Source organism: Penaeus monodon, chromosome 25, assembly GCF_015228065.2.
Source record: "Penaeus monodon isolate SGIC_2016 chromosome 25, NSTDA_Pmon_1, whole genome shotgun sequence".
NCBI lineage: Eukaryota > Metazoa > Arthropoda > Malacostraca > Decapoda > Penaeidae > Penaeus > Penaeus monodon.
In genome coordinates, this window is record NC_051410.1 from 32188066 (window position 1) to 32188596 (window position 531).

The 531-nt window shown below is 55.2% G+C and overlaps 1 protein-coding gene across 1 annotated transcript in view; it reads left to right on the top strand.

The window, feature by feature from the left end:
* Nucleotides 1-531, top strand: part of LOC119589149 (mucin-12-like) — a gene marked incomplete at its 5' end in the record, with an annotated part of 115175 nt that overhangs the window by 53444 nt on the left and 61200 nt on the right. Inside the window, 1 exon segment of the mRNA XM_037937724.1 lies at nt 1-182. Within this exon segment, the coding sequence (XP_037793652.1) occupies nt 1-182 (182 nt within the window).

A 531-nucleotide genomic window follows, 5' to 3' on the forward strand; every position in this document is an offset into this window, starting at 1 on the left:
GTCACAGACGGCGAGGTAGTGCTCAACGATGACCCCCTGCCGCCCCCGCCCACGCCCTCGGAGGTGGCATCTCCTCCCACTGAGGCGCCGCCCGTGCCTCCTGATTCCCCCCCGCGAGAACGCCTCACTGGCACGCCCCCTCCAGTGCCCCGGGACGCCTCCAAGAACATCATCACGCCGCAGTAAGTAGCCTAACATCTTGCCCTTGGTGGCACTGCCCTTCTTGGTATCTCCTTGGCACTCGAGCCGGGAAATCCTCGCGCTCTCTGTGTATAATGCCATTCTTCTGTTCTTTTATTCCCGGTTCACTTCCATGTTGTCCCTAAAACATTTTCTGTTGAGTTTTATATTTTAGAAATAGCAAATTTAAGTACCTATTGGTTGATATGAAAAACAAGACTTGGACTTGCGCACCTACACATCCCGAATCCGCGCTCACGGTGATCATTGTCCTCCACATGCCCAGTCCGGACGCTTGGCTGAGGACTGGGAAACGCGCATGGCGATTTTCTCACGATGCGCATTGCAGGA